Source organism: Stegastes partitus, unplaced genomic scaffold (assembly GCF_000690725.1).
Source record: "Stegastes partitus isolate 25-593 unplaced genomic scaffold, Stegastes_partitus-1.0.2 Scaffold205, whole genome shotgun sequence".
NCBI classification, from domain to species: domain Eukaryota; kingdom Metazoa; phylum Chordata; class Actinopteri; family Pomacentridae; genus Stegastes; species Stegastes partitus.
The window spans coordinates 22,158-48,617 of NW_007577936.1; the positions used below are offsets into that span (position 1 = coordinate 22,158).

General features: G+C 39.0%; 1 protein-coding gene across 5 annotated transcripts in view; it reads right to left on the bottom strand.

The window, feature by feature from the left end:
• fam13b (family with sequence similarity 13 member B) overlaps positions 1 to 26,460 on the bottom strand; it is an 84,609-nt gene that overhangs the window by 21,607 nt on the left and 36,542 nt on the right. For all 5 annotated transcript variants that reach the window (XM_008280653.1, XM_008280654.1, XM_008280652.1 and 2 more), the window contains exon 7: positions 18,329 to 18,450. In XM_008280653.1, coding sequence (XP_008278875.1) covers positions 18,329 to 18,450 — 122 coding nt within the window. The remainder of the gene's footprint in view (positions 1 to 18,328; positions 18,451 to 26,460) is intronic.

Here is a 26,460-nt window from a genome sequence, read left to right on the forward strand (position 1 = left end):
GATCAGATAGAAGGGTGTGTGCAGTGGCATTTTTGTTCTTCGATGTTCCTCCATAAGCAAGGACGTGTGTGTGTGTGTGTGTGTGTGTGTGTGTGTGTGTGTGTGGCATGAAACAGGGAGGCGGCTGAGATGTGTCCTTACACGAGATTCAAAAACACACTCACTGACAGGCACGTCAGGATTTATATAACACTCCTACACAACTCACACTCACACAAGGTCATTCACATTATGCCCAAGTGCCTGGACACCTCCCATATATACTCTGTGTGTGTGTGTGTGTGTGTGTGTGTGTGCGTGTCTGAGGCGGTCAAACTCACCTCATTAGAAAAACAACAGCTGACATTATGCAAGCTTTTTGTGTGCATGTGTGTTCTGCCTCTTTAACACAACCACACACACTTCTAATGCATCAAGAAGTGCTCAGGTGGATCGATACAAACTGAATTATTAATGGAAGATAGGAAACGATATTGCCCTCTATCGTTTTTCTTCTTCTTTTACCATTTTCGCTCAGCTGTTTTTGACTCTTTTTTTTTTTTTTGTCGGTCTTTATTCTCATACGGTTTTTTCCACTTGTTCTTGCTCTCATTCCACCTCATCATGTTTTATAGTAAAAAACCATTTTATTATTATCACGGCCCTTTGCTCATCTTTCTCTCGAGTTCTCCTTTGTCCTCCACCACCTCCCTCGATTCTTACCGACTTTGAATGTAACAACCGTCTCACATTCCCGCCCCGACACTGTAACCTTGATCGTGCATGTGCTTGATGGAGAGACAGACCAAAAAAGAAAGAGAGATGCGAGTATGGCAGAGATCTAACAGTAAGTCTGCCAAAAAAGACACTAATGCCAAACAGGAGTGACTGTGACGGTAGAGGAGAAATGAAATGTGAAAACCGACACAATCAGAAGATTTTCTTTTGTTCTCTTGCAAACCCAATTTGACTGATTAGGTACTTGGATATTGTTATGTTCACTTCTTTGTGCGAGGCCAACATTTATTTAGTCTCTTTTCAACATGAGTCAGTGATTGTCTGGACTGAGTTTACATGAGACCCTTTGTCATGAGAATCTCTCCTCTCCTTTCTTTTTCTGTTCCTGCCCTTTAAACAGAAATGCACCCTGCAGGCTCCCTACAGCAGCGACTGTCCCTTTGACGTACTGATAATATCTGACAGCAGGCTCTCCTGCTGAGTTGCACCCTAAGGGGCCACACTGGGTGGCTGCATCTCTAACAATAGATCCTTGATAGGGCCCTAAAGGACATTAGGTAATCACCATAAGCACTAAGTAGTAAAGATAATATCTCATCTTACACCCTTTCTCCCCGGAGGACGTGAACAGAAGCTCTTGTTGGGGACTTTAGGGTGTCCATGCCCTCCTCGACCTCCCTAATGAGCAGAGGTAACATTTCTATCAGTGTTCGTTGAGCCCTCAAGTACTGTACATGACGCCTTTACTGGCCCTTCAGGGCACCATGAAGGACAAACAGAATCACTGAGAACTCAAGGTCCCTGGTGTAGTAGAAATTGGTTTTGATTACGTCTCAAGGTGAAGAGACACATGCGGTTTCCCTTGACTAATCAAGCATCGCCGTCATAATAACGAACATACCTGATACCACTAAAATGCAACGGACCGGTACAGCATGTCCTCCGAAGCACTCGAGTTTAGGCAAATCATCAAATACAGGGAACAAGCACAACCTCCATTTTTTTCGTTATGTCGAGTACCGGCTGACATAAAGGAAATATTACGACTGTCCTGATTGAAAACATTTCCAAAAGGTTTCCCTTCATTTTTCTCTTTGAGGTTTTTTAGTGGTTGATAAACTGGTTTGGTCTCAGCTTCTCATACTCTATTTATTACAGCCGTGCATAATGCAGCCCACAGTGTAGCCCACAGTGCCAGCGTCTGATGAGGCTAGGCAGTCGACATTGGAAAAAAACAAAGAAAAAAAAAAAGAAGAAAATCTGTTAAAAACAAAACAAAAACTGGTGAAGGTCTGGATGCAAGGTTGCCGGTAAAAATATGCTAAAAAAATCGGTAGAACACAACTGACAAAATTGCGAAAATAACTGCAAATATCTATGAAGTAGAAACAGTAAAACTGTGTAATTTTATGGTGACACATTGTTAAAGAACAAAATACTATTTATACAGAGTTTTGATGTGGACATTACTTACAGTTTTTTATGGTTACCCTGCAAATAAATCATTTTTTTTCCCCCTTTGAATTTAATAGTTATTATCTGTAATTTAATATAACAGGAGTCTGCAAAATGACATTAAATGTTAAAAAAAGGACGTTAAACTGGTGAAAATACATTTTTTACAGTGTGGGCTATTTGTTCCAAAACAGTTCAATTAAAGGTCTAATTCACATTTTATTTATATTTTTTTTCCTCCAAGAAGTTGCAAAGTCTTTACTAATACAAGGAAAGACGGCTAGTATGTCACAGCTTTGGACAAAAATTTGGTAAATGATGCATCTTTCCATTTGTTTTCCATTTAAATAATAACAATAATAATAATAATAATAATAATAATAATACTATTACTACTACTAATAATAATAATAATAACAAAAATCCCACTGATATTGTTTCTATCTTATATTCTATTGTTTCTTATAAATTTTTTAATTGTGTCAAATTGGCAAAGAAAGGCTCGGCTTTCAGAAGTGCTCCAAGTTGTGGGATTAGGTCAGTTCCTACAGCCGCGGCCGCAGACAGGGATAAGAACTTGATAACATCTTAAGGAGTCACGCGTTTGGAAGCCATTTGTTGGCAGTGACGCTCCAAAAGCTGTGACAGTGACCTAAATGACAGCTACTTTGTTTTTGATAATAATACAGTGGCGAACATATGGTCGGCTTTTTTATCCAGCCAGAGATGAGTGACTGAAGATGGATGCTCCACACTGTCACTGTTTAACATTTATCTTCTGATTTAATTGCAACATAAGACTAATTATTCATAATAAATTTGCATTTTCAATTTTAATTATTGCTTTGTCATCCACGTCCAAAAGGCATCTGAGGTGAGGGCGTGGCAGAGTGAAACGAGTGCTTGCTCAGATCACATCAGGCTAATCTGCTGACTGCCAGCCAGATCCCTCAGCATGATCCCAGCAAGAAAAATCTGTCCTGCAGCAGGGTACTGGAAACAGGTATGCGTCACCTGACAGCTGACTGATGCACCACAGATTTCATTTCAAGAGAACTACATCTATAAAATCCCCACACTGCAGCATGTGTCTATCCAGATTATGATGTTGGCTTGACTTTATGATTTTTATAAACTTGTTTTCAAACACTTTTAAGTGCTATAAATTGAATCCATCACGTTTTTATAGTAAAGAACTGAACATGTAAAAGGCTGAATACATGCAGCGTTTGGTTTTATGTACAATATATGTGCTTTTGGAATGAGTCCTATTTAAACATGAGGGGAAGGCTCTCATGGACTGTGTAATTGAAACATTTATCGCCAATTTACCTTTTAAAAGGTTGGAGATATATTTAATACTCTATCCTTCAATTTGCCTCTGTGCATGTTGAGAGAGTTGTATCCCTTAAGTGCCATATTTAGTTTCAGTAGTGGAGAAGAAGAACCTATTAGTCTTTATATCATCTTGTAATCTAACATTTTATATGTGCAGCAGGGATGTGACCTTCATATATTAGGAGATAAAATCATTAAGGAACTTGTCTGAACTCTGCCCAGCTGAAATACTCATTCTTATATTCATCCTGGTCTATCGTTACAACAACACACAGACCAGGCGACATTATTCATTGCTGCAGCCTTATGTTCGGCCAAAATAGCCAAGTCAGTTGTTGTTGTTGTGTCATTTAATAACCTAAACATATGGTAGTGCTGTATGCATATCACAAATATAGGGCATGGCTATCAGTTTCATGTAGCTATGAGTGTTAACTGCAAAGGCGAGACACCGTGTTGTGTGTCGGCGACATTAAATCAAGTGACAAGTGACTAAACAACAAATCCATCTTAGTAAGACGGTGCTTTGCTGCATCAAATTAAATAAACAAAAAGACAGCAGAGGAACTTTGCTGACGCTAAGGAGGAAAAAGATTAATGAATGGCATCCTTACGATATTTACAACAACTGTTCTGATGGCTCGACAGAAAGAAATCTATGCGAGTGTGTGCACGCAAGTAAGCTGGAGGTCAGCTGTGATTCCAAAGAGGTGCTGTTGTCAGCAAACCAGACTCTGCTGTGTCCTGGCTGGGAGGTAATACACACTGCAGCAGTCTACGCATTCATCCACGCACACACATATGTCTTTCCAACACACACACGCACATAGATATATATATACATGGACGTGAACATGCACTAGGAGACACATCCAACTGCTCTGTGTTGTTACTCCCTTCAGACATAAATACACTTTGCCTGCTTAAGCCTTTCCTTCCCTCACACAACCTCCTGCGATTCATCGAAACACTCACTCGCATAATCATAAGCGTCATCTTACATCTCATAAACAGCTCTTCCCGCTGCCTCTGAAATTGTAAACATTTATGATCAGGGCCAAGAAAGTGTCACAGGGGCTTAAAGCAGATGTCTGCATTCAGATGATCCACAACTCAAACACAGACCGGGTCAGAGATGTAGGATCCAGTTGTTTTTCTGCCCTGATGCTGCTCATTTATGTGCTTCCATCAGCTGCTTTGCACTTGGGAGTACAGATGACTGATGCAGCTCTGCTTCATTCATTTTCTCCTAATTACCCCACAAGTCATTTGGCCATCTGAGAATAATGATCTATTTTGTTTAGTTGACTCAACGAATCTTCCCCGGTAGCGCTCTACGTCTTCACCCCCCTTTAATTTGTCATTCTTCTTGCGGAGTCACGAAAAATTGATGCAAGATTGCTTGTGGCTCGAGCTGCAAAATGGCCTGGTTGAGTCTGTGTGTCTGTCAAATTTCACTAAAAGCAGGCAGTTTCTTGCATCACATAAAATTTCAGTCACATTCTCATTTTTTACATTACCACTTAAACTGAGGATTCATTTTTCCAATTAGCTAGTAAACCGTTTAGTCTATAACACAAACTGATGTCAAACCAAGTCTAACAATACATATTAGATAAAAGATACTCAATTTTAAGGCTGCGGACCACATTTATGCTCATTCTAGATACATCTAATGATTGCTTTCTAAATTGATTTGCCTGTAAAACGTCAGGATATAATTATAATTTCATAGAGCAAAAGATGTTTTCTTCAAATGGCTGTTTTTTTTCTGTTCAAATCAAAAAATTGCACAGAAGACCCCCATAATTGTTACATTTTCACAGTTGTATCCAGAGAAGGTTTGGAGGTTTTGATTTAATTTGATTTTATTTAGTTCTCAAAGTAGTTCAGGATTCATTTCCAACACACAGCTGCTTCTCTCAACTTAATACAATAGTTGTCGATTAGTTTCCTGTCAGGGAACCAACAGACCAATACTCAGCATGTACAGCAAAGACACAGAAATGCATTTATACCCTTTCGTCCCCCTTCTGTGACTGACCAACAACGGCAACATATTGTAAAGTGCATTTAAATGATTGCTAATAGCTTCTTTGGGCACTTTGTTACTAAATAAAGGTAAAAACATACAGTGAATCCCAACAGTTGTGATTTCATCCAATTATGAGTGCATCTGTCTCAGATGTACTAAAAAGCCAGATTTGATTTAATTTAACAGAAAATTCTCATTAAAGAGGACAACTGCCATTTTTCCCCCCAGCATGCAGCAAATTGCTGACAAATTCTCAGAAAGCCCCACGTTTTTTTTAATATTTGGATTACATAACATACAATTAGCTGTTAAGTAATGCCACGGCCCTTTCTCTTCATCTTCCTCTGATCCGTTTCTTTTCCTATACAGGAAAACACTTCCTCCTGTGTCTCTCTCCTCTTTCATCTCTCCCTGGTAACTAAACAATAATCAACAAACACAATCCAGCCTCATTTCCTTCCATTCTGCCACGTATAATAACGTTTTAAATCACTCGACATGAATTCCACTAATTCATTTCACCCTTCATAAGCTAATGCATTCCTCCAGCTTCTCCTTTTTCATTTTTCTAATCAATCCCTCACATCCATCCAATTGATGAGCCTTTTTTTGTTGTTTTTTTCGTACATCTTTTATCCTCCAGTTCTTGTTCATTGATTCATCTATCATCCAGCCACATATTATTTCTCATCTCTCCATTCATCCATCCATTCAATCAATTAATCCAGCCACACTACAAGACTTATATAACCTTGATGTTTACCTCTGCAGCAGAATGTCACAGGCCATTCTCATTTTCCCAGCTGTGTTTTCTCTCACTGTGATGTGCCCTTTTTGTTTTGGGGTTTTTGTGCCAGTGGATCGAGCCTGTACGTGTTTCAGAATGACTGTTATCTTGTATCTCTGGTAGGCTGTGTCTGTCAGTTTCTCCTCTTCTTCCCAGTGCAGTCAGCGAGCTAACCTGTAGGTTAACAAAGTCCAGTCTGGTTTTATTTTTCGAATGTCCAGCAGAGAAGCGAGCTTGACTTTCCGCCAAACTCTGCACGATTTCTGTCTTGCTCTTCTTTTTGCGTGTTAACCACTTGACACATCTCCTGTAGGAGCAGAATCCAGCTGTGACGCTTGTTCTTTCAGAACTCTCAGTTTCCCCTCCCTCCAGATTTCTCCTCTTTCAGTGGAGGTTTGTAGGTTATCCCAGTTGAGCACTTTGTGGCGTCAGCGTCAGCACCAGCAGGTCTAGCAGCAGAGCCAGGGTACCGCCAGGGCGCATAGTGTGGCGTCCTCTGAACCGGGCTGTTTGTTTGTGTTCTTGAATGCGTGAACGCGTGTGTGTGAGTGTGTGTGTGTGTGTGTGAGTGAGGTTGTCTCACTCTGCACTCTCACTGGAAAAGTGCTGCAGTAAACATCCAGAGCTCTGCTCAAATATACGAGCTTCTGATGTAACCAGGCAACAACCCCAGAAAGACCAATGGGACGGGAGGGGCTGAAGTTGAGAGCCAATTGTAAAGAGGCAGTGACTTATGTGGGCCAATCTTGAGGCAGAAAGTGGGAGGGGGTAGGATTTTTTTCTGTCCACTCAGCGGCGACTATAAACTCAGCAGTTATTACAGGCGGCCCAGTGAGCTGTGTAATGACGTGCACGCGCATGCAGAAACACTCACACACACACAAGACGCACATTAGCACAGAAACAATGACACACACCTGTGTCTTTTATATCGCCCCGTCTCAGTCTTTTGTTAGTGACAGCTTATCAAAAGCATCAATACATTTAGCAAATTACAGACCATTGAGGGACAGAAGCAGTGACAGTGATGCATAAAGAGCCGACTTTAGAGACTGAAAAAACAAATCAGGGAATGAAGAGGGAGGAAGAGCAGGAAAGAAAAGGAACTGTTTCGTTCTAAGTGTGCATTTTCGTAGTTATTTATATGCTCACGCTGTATGTGATGACATTGGCTATTCATGGACTATAAATAGGCCTGGTAATCACTGCTACATTAAAACCTTTCCAATTAAACTCAATTAAACTAATTAGTTCCATTTGTCCTACTAACATTTCTCTGTGCCAGATAGTTTGTTTCCAAAAGGACGAGATTTTAAACCAGCTTCAATCAAATCAAAGTCAGAATTAATATCATAGAGAAGACTGGACAAGCTTTAACAAAGAGCTATAGAAGGATGTCCAGCAAAAGAGGGATTTGATTTGTTGTTTGATTGTTGTTTGATATTTGATCATCTGAGAAAGCTTAAAAAATAAATCCTGTGGTGATGTCTGGAGTTCATTCACAAAGTGACAAAACCCCCCGAAGTATAGCAACATACTGCAATCATTTTGCTTCAAAGACTGCTGTGACATTTTGTTTCAGCCAGGATAGCTTCATATTGCTCCATACAGATAAACACTTTCTACTTATTTTAATATGCACATCAAGGCTTTAGGAGATCTTGTCACAGTAGGTAGAAAATCAGTGCAAATCACTTATGTAACACTTTTGTACCTTAGTGGGTCACAAAGAGCTTTACAATGTTTCCCATTTAAGGTGCTAGTCAGCTATGGGGATCAACTGCAGGTTCAGTGTCTTGTCCAAGGACACTTTTGGAGAGGCCTGGGATCAAACCGCTACTCTTGTGATCAGCCGACAACCCGCTCTACCATCTGGCCACAGCCGCCCACACAAAAGTGGTTGAATGTGGTGAAAGCATCCAAGTCCAAGAGACACAAAAATATGTAAAAAGTGAGAGCACATTGAAAATGAAAAGACTTTGTGAGTAAAAGTCAATTTAGAAAATGAGGAAGTAAACATAAAAAAGGAAAATAACCCAACAATGGATCTTGGCTCGGCAAGATTGAATAGAAACTCAATAGACAAGGAGGCTCTTGTTTTAGCAAAACATACCTAGAAAAATGACAAAACTTTTCCATTTGAAAGCTTTTGTCTGATGAAAAAACACAGCTGGAACAAGACTCAATGTGCCTGTTGTCTTTTGTCTTTGACAGATCAAACTACAAGGTAATTACAGAGGAAAAAACATTCAGAGAATGCATTACGCTTATTGTAGTAGTCCCCAGCAGTGGCTCTGAATGTTAATATTGTCGTGACTTTGCATGAAAAAGTTGAGCCGTAAATACAGCAAGTAAGATAATTATATTCCCCAACTGAAATGTTCCTTGCATTTCTGTTGTAAAAAATGGCAAAAACGGAAACTGCAGAGATTGGATTGCCATCAGATTACAGTGCATTCATTCTATTTTATTGAAACCATCAGTCCCAAAGGAAGCAATAACACTGAACAACGTGTCCTCGTATACAGTTTGGCTGTAGTTAGTTTGACATGTGCAGCTAATATGTGGCTAGTTTGATTGGGATTAGTCACAAGGGATCAGTTGATTAGTAAGCTCAGTTAATTGCCTACAATTTTAGGGAAAATTGTCCAGCAAAAACAAAAAAGGACAATTTGCTAGAAATGTGGAGCTTTTATCTATTTTACATAATTAAAAACCAACTTTAAAAATGCCACTTTGGATTCAGTGAATTTGTGATGAGCAAGTGTTCACTGTTTTTGACATGTCTTTACTGGAAAAGTTATTGACAGTAGTAACAATGGGAAAAATCGAATTACTTTCAGCCTGTTACCACGTTCCCACTGCATGATTAATACCAGTGGGTTAACAACCAACTGGACATATGAGGGATCCCAGCTAATGACCACGGTGTGCCATAAATTACAATGTAATACAGCAAATCAGTGAAAGTAAGTAAAATGCAGTAAAAGTGACTGATTTGTAAAATACCCAGGCAGACCTTTACATCCATAAAATGCTTTTAAAATTCCATTTTGTTTTCTATTTGGGATATACCTGTCCAACAACAGTTCACAAATTCCTTAAGCAGAGAGAGGACAACAAAGGATAAATGCTACTCGGCTTTGTCCATAAATCATTAACAGTGCTTTGGTTTTCAGCCTGCCTGGTGCTTTTGTTGGTTTTGTCGAACTTTATCTCCTGTGACTAACACAAAGCAGCAACAGAATGTGTTAATATAAAGAGGCTTCAGCAGCAATCACAATAAGTATTTTTCCTGTGGCGGATTAGGAATGTGAGCGCTCTTTAGAAAGCCAGAAAGAACAGTTGCACCAGAACTGTGGGTGAGAACTGATAGCGCAGGCCGATGAGTGGTGCTATCTAGGTCAGTTAGCATATCATATTACACTTTGTGCCCAGTTCTGGCGCCCGAGCCTTGACACAATAAAGGAGTGAGGGGTGGTGGTAGGAGAGCATGAAGGGGAGAGACTGAGCTAGACTTGAACAGTAGGACTGACCAGTTTATATATCTAACTAGACTAAAATAAAAGAAATGTGAGTTTTAGTTATTAAAGAACCATACAATGATATAGCTCGTGAGACTGGTAAACTCCTTAAACCCTGTTATTTTGACAATATAAATACTATGGAGCTTTTACATATCACACAGTGTTAGGGCTGACTGACACAGACACCAACTATTAGTAATCAAGAACACTGAATACATCTGAAATGGATAAACATTTGCAGTAAAAATGAAATATTAGTTGAGAACAACACAAACTCCAAGACAAAATTCCTTGAAATACATGACATTTGTTTTAAATATGACCAATGAAAAGAGAATATTTCAACAATCATCCCCCACAGATCTGTGGTTGAGCGGTAACTAGAGGCAGCAAAGGGCTGAACAATTAACTGATTTCAAAACAAAATTATGATTAACAACAATGTGAATAGCAAATTGCACAGGCTGCAATTTAGGGAACCATTTGGACCATCAAACCAGAACTTTGGGTGATATAGAATAGTGATCTAATTTCTGAAAACATTTCATATTTTTCAAATATTGATGCATCACTTCTTGTGTGCATTAAATTATTGACACTGAAGAAAGTCTTTTTCACTCGGCAAAAAAAGTAAAACAAGGGCAATTATTGTAATTCAATAAATTAAATCTCACCAAGAATGTTCCCAAATGAACTGTACACATTATTTGGAGCAGAACAGGTCAAACCTTAAAAACTTGGTCAGCCAGTGTATTTGTCCTATCTCCTTTGGTGTCGGCCACTGAGGGAAAACCTATTTGATCTAACCATTAACTAGGTCAAAACACCAAAAGCACACTGCTGATACACGTGCTCTGACCTATTTATGTCCAGGTCATCCGGCCATATTACCAACATGTACTTGACGTTGATAGAGAGGGACAAAGTGCTGCTCTGCTAAATCACAACACTGAAGGAAAACCAAGAAGAGCATAAGGTCAAAATGTCGACACGCAATATAATCTGTGTCACCACAAAGTGGGGTGCAGAGCAAAGGCAGATGGTCACGTTTAGTACAGGTTTACATCAGCGATTTGTACGAGGTAGCAGGGAAGCCCTAAGAAGAAAGTCAAGCAAGGACTTTTTAAAAAATATATTTAGTTTGAACAAAAAAGCCTGCAGTTACTATTTTTTTTACAGTAGAGAACAAGCAAGTACCCAATACTCAAGGATAGCTGAATCCATTTTCCTTCCTTTTTGTACATGAGGTCTCTTTCAGCCTCCCTCACAGTTAGTTTTCACCAACAAGCAAGGTCAAACCTGAAACTGAATCAGCACTGAGTACAGTGACGGGGTAAAACTAAGCCTTCTATTCTGCTGATTGTGTGTAGAGAACCTTAAATATCCTGAACACTCACAAGATGAGAGTTAAGAACTGTGAGAGAAAATCCTGCCTTGCACTTTGAGACAAAGGCCAATTAGCAGATTGTTTTGGACCAATCAGAATGCAGAATATCCTGGTCAGCACAGCACTTTGTGAATGCTGTTAGTGGATAAAATTTTATTTAAAAAAAACAAGCACACGTATAAGTGTTGGCACGACACTGTAAGAAAAATAAATAAATAAAAAAATCTCATAAAAATAATGCAAAAATGGTATCACCTGTTAAATCAGTGCAATTTAATGGTCACAAATTATAAAGAACAAGCTACCAAATGTAAAAAAATAAAAATAAATAGTGCTTTTGTTGTGTACAGTGATTTTACTGGATATCATCTTTAATTTCACAAAACTGGGAAAATCTTAAAGACTTGTTTACCATTTTTCAGTCTTTAATATGCTTTTTTTTCTTTAATTTTTTTTAAAATTGCAAAATGATTCTTTTAATACAGTAAAAAATATTGTTATCTTATTGTTGGACATGGTAAAAGAACCAATTACTGCTTTAAAAAATAGTAATTTTTTAAGTGGACATTATTTACAGTTTTGGGCCTGTTTAAATTGTTAATCTAAATTAATACTTTTTTGTGATTTTAGTAGTTATTATCTGTAACTTCACAAAAATGAGAACACCTGTAACATACCAGTTAAAAAAAATAGTTAAAAGTTGTTGAAAAAACTTTTATTTTCCAAAGTTTATGGCCAAAGCTTTGTTTGTTTGTTTGTTTGTTTTCCCTGCGTGTTTTTCTATTAACACTGCAGTGCTGTGATTCACGACTAATTTATTGCTCAGTCTGAAATGCTGCTAAAGACCAAGCAGTTATTGCAGCCATCTCACACAGCTTGACATGCAGTCAGTGTACTTGATTATTTTTGTTGGAATAGCTAAGGGGCCTTTCCAAAGATATCGTGATATTGTGCTGATACTTGCTCCCCTTAAAAAAAGCAACTGAACGTGACCTAGAACGACAAGTGTACAGATATTTGTGACTGCGCACGTGCACATTGCTGGCACAAACAGAAGAGAGCTCCATAGCATGGCATGGTGCCACCCTCGGATATAAATCATTTCCACAGCCACATAAAAATAAGTGGAGCAAAATCTCATGAGCGGGTTCACAGAGAGGGCCTTTAAGAAGTACAGGACTGGTTATCCGCAGCACAAGATGGTACACGTGTCAGTCAAGCTGGGCTGGTGTGATGGTTGGACTGGTGAGGAATGACAAGTAAGAAGGAGGCAGGGAGATGCTCCGTCTAAGACACAATTGAAGACAAGTGCTTTATGATGTGTTTAAATTCTATTTTCTGGGTTGACCTTTTCTCTCCTGAGGTCTGCTATTGCATTTTCACTCAGACTGCGAATCAATAAATCGTTCACAAGTAGCGACACTTTCCAGTTCTCCCACCCTCTCCTCGCTCCCTCGTGGCCCTCTCTGTCTTCTGATTCTCCGTCTCCTTCATTAATCCATCCCTCCCTCCTGCCCTTCTCCTCCTCACCGGGGCCAAAAGTGCTTCCCAAGAGCCCTGTTCCTTAGGCTGCCAGGATATTTCAGAGGCCTCACGAAAAATACTTTCCACAGAGATGGAATATAAGCAGGGGTAAAAAGAGAGGGAAGTAGTGATGGGGTAAGAAGAGAGATCAGAGGAGAAATACCAGGGATTATATATAGATTTGATATGAGCAGAGGCTGTCAGAATGTAAGGTGTGTGTGTGTGTGTGCTGCCTGTCAGAGTCTATTAAGAGAGCAGTGCAAAAGCCACAGAGGACAGGCTTTCCTGTCTGTCAAGTGCTAGACAAACAACTCAGCCACAGTTAGTGTTGAGTCACTTGATGGGAACTTTCTCTCTATTTCAGAGCTTTAACAACCAGTTATGTGTCAGAGAATATATGATAGACACATGAAACAGCAAGCACAACTCAAAACCACTCAAGTAAAAAAAATACAAACTGATTTTCAATCAAAAGTACTTTGTGTATCTTAACTGACGAATACACATTCTTCACATTCTTCAAGCAGTGGGTTTGGAAAATGTGTCATAAACTCCTTACACAAAAAGAGAAATTGTATTTAAATACACTTTGTATTTTTAAACATCAACAATAAATACTGTCAATAATACAACAGTTATTGACAGTAGTTGATCATCATTTCTTAATTTCTGAAAAAAATTACTGGTCAATGCCTTTCAAATGCCAATATTTAAAGCTTAGTCTTCAGGGAGAGTATAATATTCAACTACCAAGAAATTGTTTGAGTATTTCATCCTGGGCTTTCAGAGATAATGATGGTACATTTCTGCACTACACAGTCAATCAGTGAAATAATTACCAGGCTATTTAATGCTGATAAGTGTTAGCTGAAGCCCGAAAAACAACCTCAAGTAAACATATTATATACATTTATTGTTGGTCATATTGTAGACATTTTATATTTAATTTACAAATTTCTGAAAACCTCCTAAAACATGGACTTTTTCTATAGTAGAATGAAGCCAGGCCCTTTTCAGTAAGTTCACATGATCACATCAGCAATCCTCATTTTTCATTTGAACATGATGATAACTGATCATCTCTCTAGCTAGCAGTGGAAGAATTGAGCTTTAGACCCTGTTAGTTTTTCACATGTGTACCTCAAACTAAAATAAGTAGCATCCTACATTAAAGTAGCTAGGCCTACATTTATTTATTTATTTTTTAAAGCAATTTAACAAACGTATTTTCTAAAATTCTACATAATTTAAATGTCTTTGAGGTGCAGGCTGTTGACTCCAGGGTCTACAAATGCAGCAATAATCCCCCAGACCAAACGAGAGGTTAGGCAAGGTCACAGGGATGGTGGTTGCAGGACGGCCACAGTTAACGGAGAACTAATACCAACTAAAACAATTTCATGAGACCTAAAGCTCAATACGGTCTGGTCAACGCCACTTAATTCAAGCAATTCGCTGCATGTAACCCCTCTCTACCTCTATCAGTAATGAGTGCATCTTTGTACAATAGCTTCGCCCTAAAAACGTCCTCTAGTAGAATGCACACAATTACTGACACAAACAGAGGAATCCATTTGTGTTGCCCTACAAACAAAGTATTAACTCCTAAACCACTTAGATACCAAAGATGCAGACAGACAGACAGACACACACACACACACACACACACACACACACACACCAGCCTAAACCCTGCTGTTATCCATGATCTTATGTATCATAAACTGACTGTTGAATCCAGGCTCAGTGGGTTAAAATGAGAAAATGGCATTCTGGCCAAATGTGAAATAAACCAACATTGACGGCAACATTTGTGAGCACGTTTGTCTCTGTTACTGCAGCACAGAGATGTGTTTAATATATATATAGTGTTGGTCATGTGAGGATGGGCGGTGACAGTGTAAAATACTGCCTGTGTGGATTATGGATTACTGCGTGTAATCATCTTAAAGGCCAGTAGGGCCCGACTTGTGGCCCGACCCTGACATACAAACACGCTGAAGCAGAGTCCAGTCAGCCTAGTTGACTGATACACTGTCCTACTACGCTTTACAACTTTGTCTGTATCTAACGTGTAGCTAACTAACCCAGGGCTGACTGAACTTGTTACACAAAATTCCTGGTTTAACAGCTACTATCTAATCAGTGGAAAAACTGTGACAATTCATTCACTAAATTGATGAACTGAGACCTCCACCTGCAGTACGGCATCACATTTGTTTATGCATCATGAGAAAAATGCAACTTTATGGATTAAAAAAAAAGCTCAGAAATAAAGGTGGTCATGCTTAAGGATGTTGACAAAATAAGTAAACTAAAAACCAAAAGTGGCAATAATGGCACGATAGTTAAATACAGCAATATAGTTATAAAGTAGAGTATAAACCACTTTCAGTGCTCATTTGAATAATAAACACCCTGTAAAACTAATTCATTGAGTTGAGAAATACTGGTAATCTTTTAACACCTTTAATTTTTAACTAATCCTATTTAAGGCATTGGCTGTTGTGGGATCAAATCTAACCATGAGAAAAGTAAGCATGCGAACTGAAAGCTACAAACATGTGGAGACCTCCGGGGCAGAGGACTTAAGTCAGTGTGGAAATGCCAAAAGATGCAGTTTCATCAAATGTCCACTTGAGGCTGGCTCCAAAAGTGAGTCCATCGCGGTAGACCATCGTGGTAACATGCTCACATTTACAGCCTGGTACAAAACATGGTTTAGGTTTCTCTAGATGATTCATTCATGTTTTCACTTTTCTTTTTTTAGATTTTGAGGTATCAATAATTAAAGTGGATGCTTTGAGTGACAGCTGGGTACCATCACAGGACAGTCCGAGGCTTGCCTCAGCTCCACTTCTGCTCCACATCTTTGCTCATTTTTGGATATTCATAAGTCAGGAAGAGTCAGGCACTGTCGAGATGATGATAACCAGAGCCAACACACTTGGCTTCAAATCCGCTCCGCAGGAAACCTGTTTATACAGCCCATGACTCCAATTCATGGCTGACCCTAAACAAGGAAACAATAGTTTTCCGTGTCCCCCATTTGGGGGTCCCTACAATCACATCCTCAAGCCAGCTCCAGTGTATCCCTCAAACAACATACTCCCACACAGGGTTAAACACCAAACAACACTTTCGACCTTCATTGTTTCTTTTATCAGGGCAAGGTACCAGATGTGACCCTGGAAAAGTAACTAAAAGACACCACTATCCACATGGGAAATGTATCTCCCCACAGAAGCACAGACCTTCAAAGCAACACAGAATGTATATCGGGACAACAAAATACCACATGAACGGTCCCTGACTCCTCATTCAACAAACGGGACTACAAACCCTGCAAAGGAAGTGGGATTCATAGTCCTTAGAGTCAAGTCAAAAGAAACTCTGGACAACATCCAACCAAATGATTTATGGACCGTAAGTTGGAGCCAAGTGTGCGACCCAGACCCACAGACAAGCAATTCCCCCTAAGGAACCAACGGATATTCATACAAACAAGACAACTATTGTCTTTCCCTGGACTCAACTTTTTGCTTTGATCCATCCAGCTATCAATGTGTAAGACACTGAATCAATAACCTTATAATCCTATAATCGTCAGGAACTGACTCCAAGTTAAAGTTGGTCTGTTGGTGTTTAATCTTATTTTCATCATCTAGATCCCAGGAGTTCATACAGATACAGACTATGAAGTCCAAATACTATGATAGGAAGTAATCTCTCCTCTTTTTACTGGCAGCTTATTTTCTCATCTGTCGCTATCATCATTTCTGAATCTGTAGAAGCACATTTTGCTCTACACTATCTTTGACCCCAAAGTGGCAATATTTTTCCACTTGACAATTTCTGTTTTGTTGATTCTATTTTACAGCTTGTGTTTGCTGCTGCCTTGCATGCTCGATTTTCTGTTCAAGGTTTTATTTGTGAAGAACTTTCTAACTTTGATTTTGACAAGTGTTTGACAAGTAAAACTTTATTTACTTACACTCACTTTGTGTTCTGTGCTGACTTAAAGTTATTTGCACAGCACAGTAAAAGCTTGTAACAGTTTTCTTTGTGCTCCAAAGTGAAGCCTTAATAAAATGACTGACTGATTCAAACAGCACCAACTACAACATAAACCATTAGCAGGATGACGGAAGCTTTGAGATTGTGCTTTCCTATGTCTACCTAATTAAATAGAACCAAAATGAAAAATGTGTGTCTCTTTACACATCTTTTATCAGCGTTATCATCTTCCCTGCACACCGTTCACATGAGGTCTCAGGTAGCAATGAGAATTACATTGTGTTATATGTGCAGTTGTCTATATGCAGTAATCTGGATGTAGCGCACAGTAATGAACTTAAAGGAGATCAAGCAGATCAGAAGAACCTGACAAGATCTCAGTGTTCCAGCTGGAGGATTGAACTCTGGTCCTTGGGTCAGGACTGAATATTTGAAGAACTGCCTTATCCTGTGTATGTGACGACCTGCATGTATGTGACATTTGTTGTCTCGTGGCTACCAGTTAAATAACATTGAACACATGATTTAACACAAGTCGCCTAAAACCGAAGTAAACAGGGAAGTCGCTTCAAACTTTAAAAGATTTTCTTTTCCCATTATGTTGGCCCTAAGACTAAGTAGCAGATGCATTTTACACCAAGTATTGATGTAAAAACATAACATATGCATTGCATTTAATTTGTATTTTAACATTTACCTCAATTTTAAGCACACACAAACAAATAAACGTGCAAAATTAACTGACACAACTGTTCTCCTGCTATGCTGCCAGATTGTTCACAGTGCTGTCGCTACTTTTGAGATGTCTGAATGACCAAAAATACATCATGAATAAATGAGCTGAAAACTTACAATATTGACTAAAACTTACCCAACTGGGCAGAGTATGGCAAACATCACCATGCTAAATACATTTAGTGTAATATTATGAAGTATATATATAAATATATAAAATAACTTAACTATACAACAATACTTCAATAAATCTCTCCAATGACAGAAGCAGATAAGTCAGTTTTATAGGTCTACCATGAGTCAGTTATGCCTAAACAAACAAATTATCATCGAGTCATTTTGCTTTCATAAGATGCACTATGGAAAATATAACAGCCATAGGTTGGAGGACCAATTCTGGAAATTATTAAATTTAGAAGAGAGCGAGATATATGGATGCCAAAAGCTGGAGGTCTCTCTAAACCCATTACACACCAAACCAAAGTTCTGTAAATCACAGTGAGACAAGTAGGCCTGGACCAGAATATCCGAATATTCGGTCGCTGTGGTGGTATCCGGATATTAATATTCGGATGTTTGTGATTAATTGGGCCCAAATATCCGGAGCCCAGAAATTGCTATTCGGACTAGCCCTAGAGACAAGCAGCTCATAAAACAACAGAACTGCTGATTGACCAAATAACTGAAATGTTTTGCTTTGTAGCTCAGGTCTGAGATCTTTGTCACAGATAATACCCTCTCTCAGTCTGATTCTGAGATGACACAACTTATTATCCCATCTACTAATAAAGACACAGCCGTCTCACCTGGATGAGGGGCTGTCGTTGGTGTGTTGTGGTGAGTCGGAGGCGGCGGGGCCTTCCTCTCCGTCCTGTGGCAGCTCTTCACACTCTGCCTCACACTTGTCATCATCCAACAGCTCTGTGATCTGAAGACAACAATATAAGACAGAAACGCTATAAAACCATGTGAACTCAGTAGATTTTTTAGAAAACAAAAACAAGTGTGCTACTCGCTGTAACTGGGTTAGTGGCTCAGCTTTGACCAACAGTCATGCGACAAAACTCAGGGGCTTTTCAGCTAAACTGCAGGTTGTGTTCACACGGAGCAGAAAGGACGGCATGGAAGTATGGAAACAAATAAAAAATGTAAGTAGTGAAATATGTGTAGTTTATACAGTAACATTGTTTCCTTTTTCCCAGTACTGGTAACAGGTGAAATGTGATACATGTTGATTTGATTTTTTCCAGCTTTTGTACAAAAAAAATATTTCACAACACATTGTGGGAGTCTTGAAGAGTTTGTTATACTATAATATGAGCCCAGTTTGACAGGAGCAAAACCACCCAGAAATTTCTCGGGGTTGAGAAGGTTAACTTATGTCATGGAAACATATTCATACTGATATTTAACAGCTTTATGACGGAGTCCAATGAGAAGCATTATGGTGTTCCAGGTGTACAGCTACAAAGTAAGATTATGTTCATCTGACCAAAGCATCACAATAGATTTTTTTCTCACTGATTTGGACAATAAATGACATCAAGAGTACAGTTTACACCTGTGGAAGGAGTTGTTTCCATCCTTTCAAATCTAAAGAGATTACTGTTTGTGACCAAGGGCTCAATATTAATACGCCTCCCACATCAGTTTCTCTCTCTGTTTGGATTTACTTGTGACTTTCTGGTGGTGAACTGTTCCCAAATTGAAACGAGCAGAGAGAAAAGCATTTCTGGTTAGAGAAGTTTAAAGAAAGGTGCGGATACTCTGTGTTTCTGCAAGACAGTACCAAGACATCACAGTTTGTTCCACGAGACATCAAAACATGGATAAAGCTAATGAGCAGGACACTGACAACACAGATACAGTGTTAAGCAGGGAGATGGGAGCATAAAATATAAAAAGGAAACATTTTCTTTGAAGGACAGATGGAGGGGGTGAGCTTCAAGAGTAGGCGGAAAGAGAAGAGGGAGGGCGAGGCACGGAGGGTTTAAAGGGGGGCTCAGGATATATCATTTTCATGTTGAGTTAGCAATGTACCCATGTGTGATAGTCATATTACAGTTTGCGCAATAAGGCAAAGTAAACCCACCATAATACACTATCTAAAGCACTTTGCTGCTTGATATGAATTAAACTAGACAAGACATTGCATTTTGTTTTTTCAAGGTTAATATTTAGCTTGATTTAAATATGTCACGCTACATTAATAACCATTCACGTCACAGTCACTCTAAGAGTAGAGAAAGAGAGAATGAGGGAAAACAGAGAAACAAGTGTCTCCCACAGATTTTTGAAAATATAGTACCTACATTGTGCGGAGAGAAGACGAAGGAGGGAATAGGTGGCTAGTGAAGCTGCATATATCTCGTGAAATTATGCAACGAAACTGGCTTTTTCAGTAGCTTTTGTTTAGAGGCAAAGGTCAAGGCAATTGAATTGAATTGGGGGAGAGCCAAAGGGAGAGAAAAAGGGAGTGATAATGACTCTGCTGGTAAAAAAAAAAAAAAAAAAGGGAAGGGGAGATGGGAAGGAGAAAAGGGTAAGGGAGGGAGATGTTGATGAGAGAGGGAGGGGGAGTAAATATGTTGACAGAAATAACTGATCATCTTACTGAAAGCTGACAGCATGTGAACAAGACACAAACAGTAATCCTTTAGCTGTAGGTTATGCTATGCAGCTCACATGTCTGTCGATTCAGTATTGTGCAACATTTATAAATAAATGTCATATGTGTTCTGAAACACTGTCAGCTGATCTAACGCACTAGTGATTCAAGCTGTTCACGAGAGCTTTCACACGTGTGGTTAACGCGCTGAACGTCAGCTCGATCTGAAGTGAGAAAAACCCTGAAAGAAACATAGGTTAAAAGGTTAAACCAGATTCGTCATCATGAGTTTTTTTTTTTTCCCTCCCCCTCCAGCATCATTCTGTTTGCCTTCTTCTCTATTCCCTTTCATTTGCCTCTCTCCTTCGCTCTTCTTAGCAGCAACCCCATCTGCTGCTGTCACTGTGTCGTCGCTATGGAAACACCTCTGTTCAAAACGCTCTCATTGGCTGTTGGGGAATTCTTGCATCGTCACATGTGCAGATCTCAGAGGATGACTCACAGGACTTTGCTGTGTGTGTGTGTGTGTGTGTGTGTGTGTGTGTGTGTGTGTGTGAATGGGTAAAGAAATCCTACTTTTAGACAGCTTCAGTCCAATTTTTAAAATCTTTTTAATTGCCACAACTTATAGGAGCTTACGTAATTTCAACATCTTTGTGTTGGTGTTCAGCTAAGCGGAGACATATTGGGATGAGTTGACATTTTGCACACATTTACACATAAAGAGTAAAATATTAGATAAAAGAACCAATGATACGGAAACCTTAAAAATATATTAATATTCACTATAACCTCTCATTCACCATCACACAACTCCTTTGCTTTAAAAAACACAAATGCACTGTGATGAAGCTCTACTACAAGATCTGGAAAAATTAGACATGGAGCACACGGTGACAGTAAGAGGTTGGAAAAAGTCCAGTAACTAACATGTCAACATAAAGCATGTCTTCATTCATACTGATGCAGAAACTAATCTTTCCAGTGTCTGCCTCTGTTATATTTGCAGACACTGATTTAAGCTTTAACTGGGTGATGCACAGAGACTCCTACACCTTTATTCCACAATGACTTCCTAGTTATACTTGCTCATATGGCCTAATGTTTTGTGCTGATGGTTGAAAGAGTAGTTCAAAGGCCCTCATCACAAACAAGGATATATATATATGTAGTTTTGACTAAATAAAACATTTAAATGTTAAATAGCTGTCTTAGTTTAAGATGAAACTAAAACCACAATTCAGATATCTCCAAGTGTCCCTTATTGTTACTTGCCTTGTTTGACTTTCACTGTGCAGAATGATGTAAGTGCAGATTTTCCACATTAATCTGCTTAAGTTCCTCTGTACTCACATAAATCCAAGTTCTAGACATGCATGTATAAGCTAGGTTTGTGACAACATAGCTATGCAGTTTGCAAGTCCAGTGTGTAAAAATAAGGGTTAGAATTTAATTCATTTAAATAACAAACAAGGATAAAATGAATAATAAAAAAAAGAGTGCACTTTTACGGAAACAGCACAACCATGACTAGAAACAGAGACAACTCAAAAAATGTGTTTTATGCAAGTACAACAAAGTTATGATGCAATGAATCATTAGTGCAGAAAAAAATGAATTTCTTTGACTTGATATTTCAGAAAACAAATTGAAAATATACAGAATTATTAAGTGCAAATTTTTTTCCCCAAATGTCTTTACATACTATAGATATTGAACTATTTACATTTGAAATGTGTTTTCATATTTGCCTCCTACTTGCCCTCTGTATTTATATAGAGGGCAAGTAGGAGGCACACTGCCTGCAGTTCAGTCCAATTCACCAAAAAAGTCCCTGAATGTTTGTCTCTCGACCGTTGATGTCACTGAGTCTCTAACGGCTTCTGGCTTGCGCAGAGGAGTTAAGAACTTTCGTTTCAAGCAAACTTTTTTAGCTGAGGCATGCAGAATAAAATAATTCAGATGAAATATCACAATTTTAACCTGAAATTTTAATTAAATTCAATTAAAACAACATGCTTTTCAAACCTGGCCGGCAGGTTCAAAGGGTTACATTTCCACTGAAATAGGGATACCGCAATCTCAATGAAACTAAGAGACAAGCAGTTGGAAATAAATCATCTACATTTAATCAAATAGACTCCTGGAATAATAAATCTAAAACCATCCATTTAGCAAACAGCTTCGTCCTGACATCATCCAGATCAGTATTCGTTGACTGTGAAATTATTTCAGATTACATGGCCGGAAAAAAACTAGCAGGAGTCTGGGACCTAAGGACCTTGACTGAAATGCTGAACTACATTATCATCATAATGTAAAATTCATTCAAAGTTATTCATCAGTAATATAAATGACGATGAACATGACCTTGGATTATACAGCAATCAAGAGCATATTCTATCAAGGCTGCTGGTCAGTGATATGGAAAAACGAGCCTGCATATGACTTTAAATACAAAAGTCCCCTTGTGGATTACCATTAACAGGCAGCGCTGACGTAACAAACACCGAAGCTCGATTTTATAACTACCCCCTGGGCTATAGGCGTTTATTCGAATGGCATAAACAAGGTCATAAATATGGTCAACGTTGTGTTGAGTAAGTTATCAGAAAGCCTTTGAGGTGATGTAACAACATTAGAGGATAAGAGCAGTTAAATCCTGCCAGGATGACCTTGCATGGTCATTGGAAGGGCTGGAAATATTATCCCCTTATTCAAGAGTGTGAGAAATCTAATCATGTTAACTCACAAATCAGAGTTCAAAAACAGAAGGTGCTGTTTGTATCATATGGGCTGTTTAGATATCAAGTGTCATGCTGTTGCCCATATTGGCTGCACATGTGTATCGCTGTATGTTGAGAGTGTCTGTCTGAGTGGCTGAAAAGACCCGGGCAGAAAACACCCTGGAACAAAAGGTCACGACCTTGGCCCTTGTTCAGCCGTCCAGTCCAAGTTTTAGGATGAAGGACAAAGAAAACAACAAGCAGCGCTGACATCATTAGCTTGGCTTCTGAACTGTTCGCAGGCCAAGACCACGGAACAATGCCAACTGACTTGGACTGAACATTACAAGTCTCAAACTGTGGCCTACATCCGTGGTTTTCAAAGTCTTTTGTATGCCCCCTTTATTCTTGGTTAGATTGGTTACCAGCAGCACAGTCAATATATTGTACGTCCACAGAAAACATTCATTTTCAGTGTTACTGTTTGACAATGAGAAAAAAAAAACAATAGAAGACAAGCATTTCTTTCCTCTTTGAAACACTTCAAGTTGTGAGGATTTATCTAATCGTGCAGAAGAATTTAATCGGTCAAGGAGATTTTGTTCTTGGGTTAATGAGCTGGCTTGTGATTTTTCTTTTAATGATTTCAGACCTTTACACAATTCAGTTTTACAGGTTTGTTGTATCTTACTTTTTGAGTGCTGTCATTTTTGCAACTGCTTTTTGTTTACTGTATTTATAAAAACAGCTTTTGATTTGGATACTTCCTTGATTCTAACATTGGAAACACACAGTCTCACCCCTATGCTTGTTAGGTCCAGTTACTGATAAGAACTGTTCATTTATGAGGCTAACCTTATATAGGTATAGCATCTATAAATATTGTGTTCATTCAACAGTAACATACAACATATTTGGTCATTAAAGTCTTAATGATGTAATCACTTTCTGCCTTGCTATGCCACTAGTATGTCAAAGTGATAAAGGAATGTCACTGAAAACAGCTGATGAGATCTAATGAAGCTGAAATAAATGCCTAGCAGCAATACACATTAAGCCTTGAAACGCATAAATGAGTACTGAATTAAACGGTAGTGCTCATCAGTGAGAGAGAATTATCTGCTTTCTCACGGTATTCACTTGTTTCATATTTAGACTCTAAATCAGAGGCTACTGAGAAAACAGCTTCCAGAGGGGGAAAAATAAAAATAGATAAATGCAAAATTTTGCATTCAAGTGGCATAATTTAAGTGCTGGAAAAACATTCCAAGTGTACAGGTTCAAAATGTTCAATTTCATCTCCCCTCGGTGCTTTCTTGCACATTCCTGCCTGTATGACTGCACTGTTTACTTCTAGCAGCACCTCAAGAGAAAAGCCCTCTGGCCTAACGTTCCTGCAGTGAGTGGGCTGTGCGGTCCAGAACTCATCCTTACCTCCAAATGTGTTAGCAACTGATTTACAGACATTTATATTCTCTCGGACTACTCATGAAGGCAGTCAAAGTAAATAAATCAACAGAGCGGCTGTGTATATCCAGATAGATTTTGGTGTGTTTATAGTGTATGTACTCTTATAGAGATGTTATAAATCTCCTCTGCTATCCAACGAAGCCATCACCTCTACCTTAAACAACTTCATGTTGCAGCTTGAATAGTTAATTGCTCGACAGTTTATCACTTTAGCCACTTATCATCTAAGTGTATATAATCTGACATATACAGGCTGTTCCCTGTAACATTCTCTGGTATTTATACGTTTTCTTCATCCAACCAGTTGTGATTAATGTTCACAGTCCAGAGTGTACTTATGCTTTCAGCAAGAAACTAATTAATTAAGTGGACAGACAATACCGTCTTGTCCAATACTGTCAGACTAGTGAAGTTGCCTTTAAACCCCTTTTTAAACAGAATACACTATCCAGGCTTCTTCTAGCTTTCAAAGTTCTAATTTCTTCTTATGTAGACATAGGTTTTAATATGTAAATATTTCTTATGGCTATATTCACAGATTACAGGACATGTACAAAAAAATAGCGGTATGCTTGTGAAATTTTGGGCTGCTGGTGCATGAAAGGAAGTAATATTACGCTTGAGAACAGCAGCGTAAAGAACTAAACTCTCAATAATGCTCTCAGTTTTCTCACAAGCTTACATAAGCGATGGATTTTAGACTAATCTTGCAATTGAAACCTTAATTAATGTCTATTGTGGTGTCTTGTTCAGACATGAGACAGAAAATTGCCACCAACATTTATAGAGGGAAAGAGAGGAGCTCAAGAGGCCCAGGCCTGAAGATTCGGTGGTCAAATTAAATCAAGCCTACAAGTCACGTTCTCTCTCCAGAAAAGCCAACAGTGGTCTTGGAAATACAGATACAGACTTATTAAGATGGGACACTGTGCACGTTTGTCATGTTCCCCGCACTGGTACTGTACTGTTGCTCCATTTCTGAGTGGCATGAATCAAAACAGAACACGTCGCTTTGTAACTCCACAGAATGCATTGTGCAAAGGAAAAGCGTGCAGCGGAATGAAAACTGACCGTCGCCTTTGTGCTAAGCTATGCCAAAATTGTGATAGGCCATGGAAATTTTCTGTTCTTATCTAACGAGTGCGTGTTGATTTTAGTTATTTGTCCATACTCTGTACAGAAAGCCTGCCTCTATAATGCTTCATCAAACAGTGAAGCAAAACAAACACGCTCGCTGCCACCATCGCAGTAACAACAAGTCTCGGCACAGCCTCGCTCTCACCTAAACAATAATTCCACTGACTCCCGTTTTGCCAACGAACAAGCCGAAATCCAGCTTAGCAGTTCTCACTGTCAGATCCATTGTGTTTCAAAGTTAAGCCCATACATGCCATGAGGACGCTGTTTTCTTCCTTTTCATTCCCTCTATCTTTAATGCATTTCTCAGTTAAGTTGCTCCTCCATCTTCTTGTTTTACGACTGGTTTATTTAACTTGTTCTAACTCACCTCTGTGAGGCATTTTTAACCCACTCTTGAGTTCGTAACCAGGCTTAGCTCAATGTCGCCTGTGTAAAATCAGGTGTATGTAGGAGATAATCCCCTTCATGAGGGTTTGTTCGCACAGAGAACCATCCCCAGTGTAGTGCAGGGGCTGGAGGTGTGAGTTGCACCGTTACATCATCACCGGCTTCTTTTCTTATCCTCCTCCCCTGCCTCACCAGATCTACCTCCCTCTCTGCATTTCTTTCTTCCTCGTTTCTCTCTTTACTCTCACCATTTCTCCCCCATCTTCCTGACTGCTTTCTCTCCCCCCTCCCTCCTTCTCCAAACCACCCACTTTTTTTTGCCCTCTCTCTTACATAAGACACATGGATCGGCACACAGATGATATGCCTTTACAGATTTGTTTCGCTGTCTCTGTCTGCTCTTTCTCTCATTCCGTCTCTTGGTTATATTCTCATTCATCTGACACGCCAGACAATAAAACCAAGGACAATGAGAGAAAGGAAGAAGAAAAAAACACAAGAAAGATGAGGAATGTGAAAAATAAAAATGAAATTCACTGAGATGAATGGAGGGAAATTTCTACTTCAACTTATTGTTGTTCTGAGCTCAATTTCAATCTAATTAACT